We start from the raw sequence: 1,076 nt of genomic DNA on the forward strand, positions 1-1,076 counted from the left end.
TAGTTGCTCCAGTTGACCACTAGATGTCAGTCTAACCCCATTGGCGGATTGCTTCGACCAATTATGTCAAGTATTGAGCTCCAGCGTTTTAAACGTTTTTTTTTTAAGGAGCTGTGATTGTAAATTAAAATAAATGAATACATACAAAATTTTAGTGTGGATTACAAACATTTTTTTTTGTCTGCAGGTAGAGGACTATGCCCAGAGGAAAGGAATGAGTGTGGAGGAGGTGGAGAGGTGGCTGGCTTCCATCCTTGGCTATGACACTAAATCCTGTGTCTGATGGACCTACATCACWACATTTTAGAACAAATCTTAGATGACTGCTGACAGGCTCTGACAAACAGGCCACAGTTGAATTCTAAGCACGCACAAATACACAGTGTGGAAGGAAAACAAAATCTGTTAAACACAAATATCTCCAGTTCAAGTCAGATGAAATCACTTATCTGATTAGTGCTACAATCAAAAAATACTGTTTAATCAATTTTAAAAAACAGTATCATTTCAGATGATTTTCATTTTTATTGTTTAACTTTTAGCTGTTTCTTAGAGGAAGATTTGACGTTAAAACTCATGTTTCTATGAAAGATACATGTATGTTGGTGTGATGAAACTTTGTGTCTTTATGGGTTGATTGATGAAATGTTGTTTTTGTTCTTTTTTGTGCTGCATACCTCCACATCCWRSRMSGRRKWWTWRGGSCMMMMMAMSRRRAWTTTTTTTATTWTTRCGMGATTAAAGTCATACTTTYACGAGGATAAAGTTGTAATATTATGAGATYAAAGTCATAATTTTACGAGATTAATATTACAAGAAAAAGTCATAATCATGACGTGTCTATTTCCTGTTGCTCATTTCCTCCTTATTTTCCTCACACCTGCTGTGTACAGCCAGTCTCTGTGTTTATAAAGGAGTCAGTGATGACTCAGGTCTCTGTTAGATGAATATGATTTCATCCAAATTAACTACGTGACGAATAAATCTGTCAATGCATCTATTAATTACAACACAGCTTCAGTTTATAATCGTTTGCACAATTTCTAAGTCCTGCTACTGACGATTTGATGCTAATG

General features: G+C 35.1%; 1 protein-coding gene across 1 annotated transcript in view; it reads left to right on the plus strand.

Annotated features, from left to right (window-relative positions):
• Positions 1-687, plus strand: part of mtr (5-methyltetrahydrofolate-homocysteine methyltransferase) — a gene marked incomplete at its 3' end in the record, with an annotated part of 97,370 nt that extends 96,683 nt beyond the window's left edge. The window contains 1 exon segment of the mRNA XM_014028160.1: positions 188-687. Coding sequence (XP_013883614.1) covers positions 188-283 — 96 coding nt within the window.
• Positions 688-1,076: the final 389 nt, after the last annotated feature.

Source organism: Austrofundulus limnaeus, unplaced genomic scaffold, assembly GCF_001266775.1.
Source record: "Austrofundulus limnaeus strain Quisiro unplaced genomic scaffold, Austrofundulus_limnaeus-1.0 Scaffold721, whole genome shotgun sequence".
Lineage (NCBI taxonomy): Eukaryota > Metazoa > Chordata > Actinopteri > Cyprinodontiformes > Rivulidae > Austrofundulus > Austrofundulus limnaeus.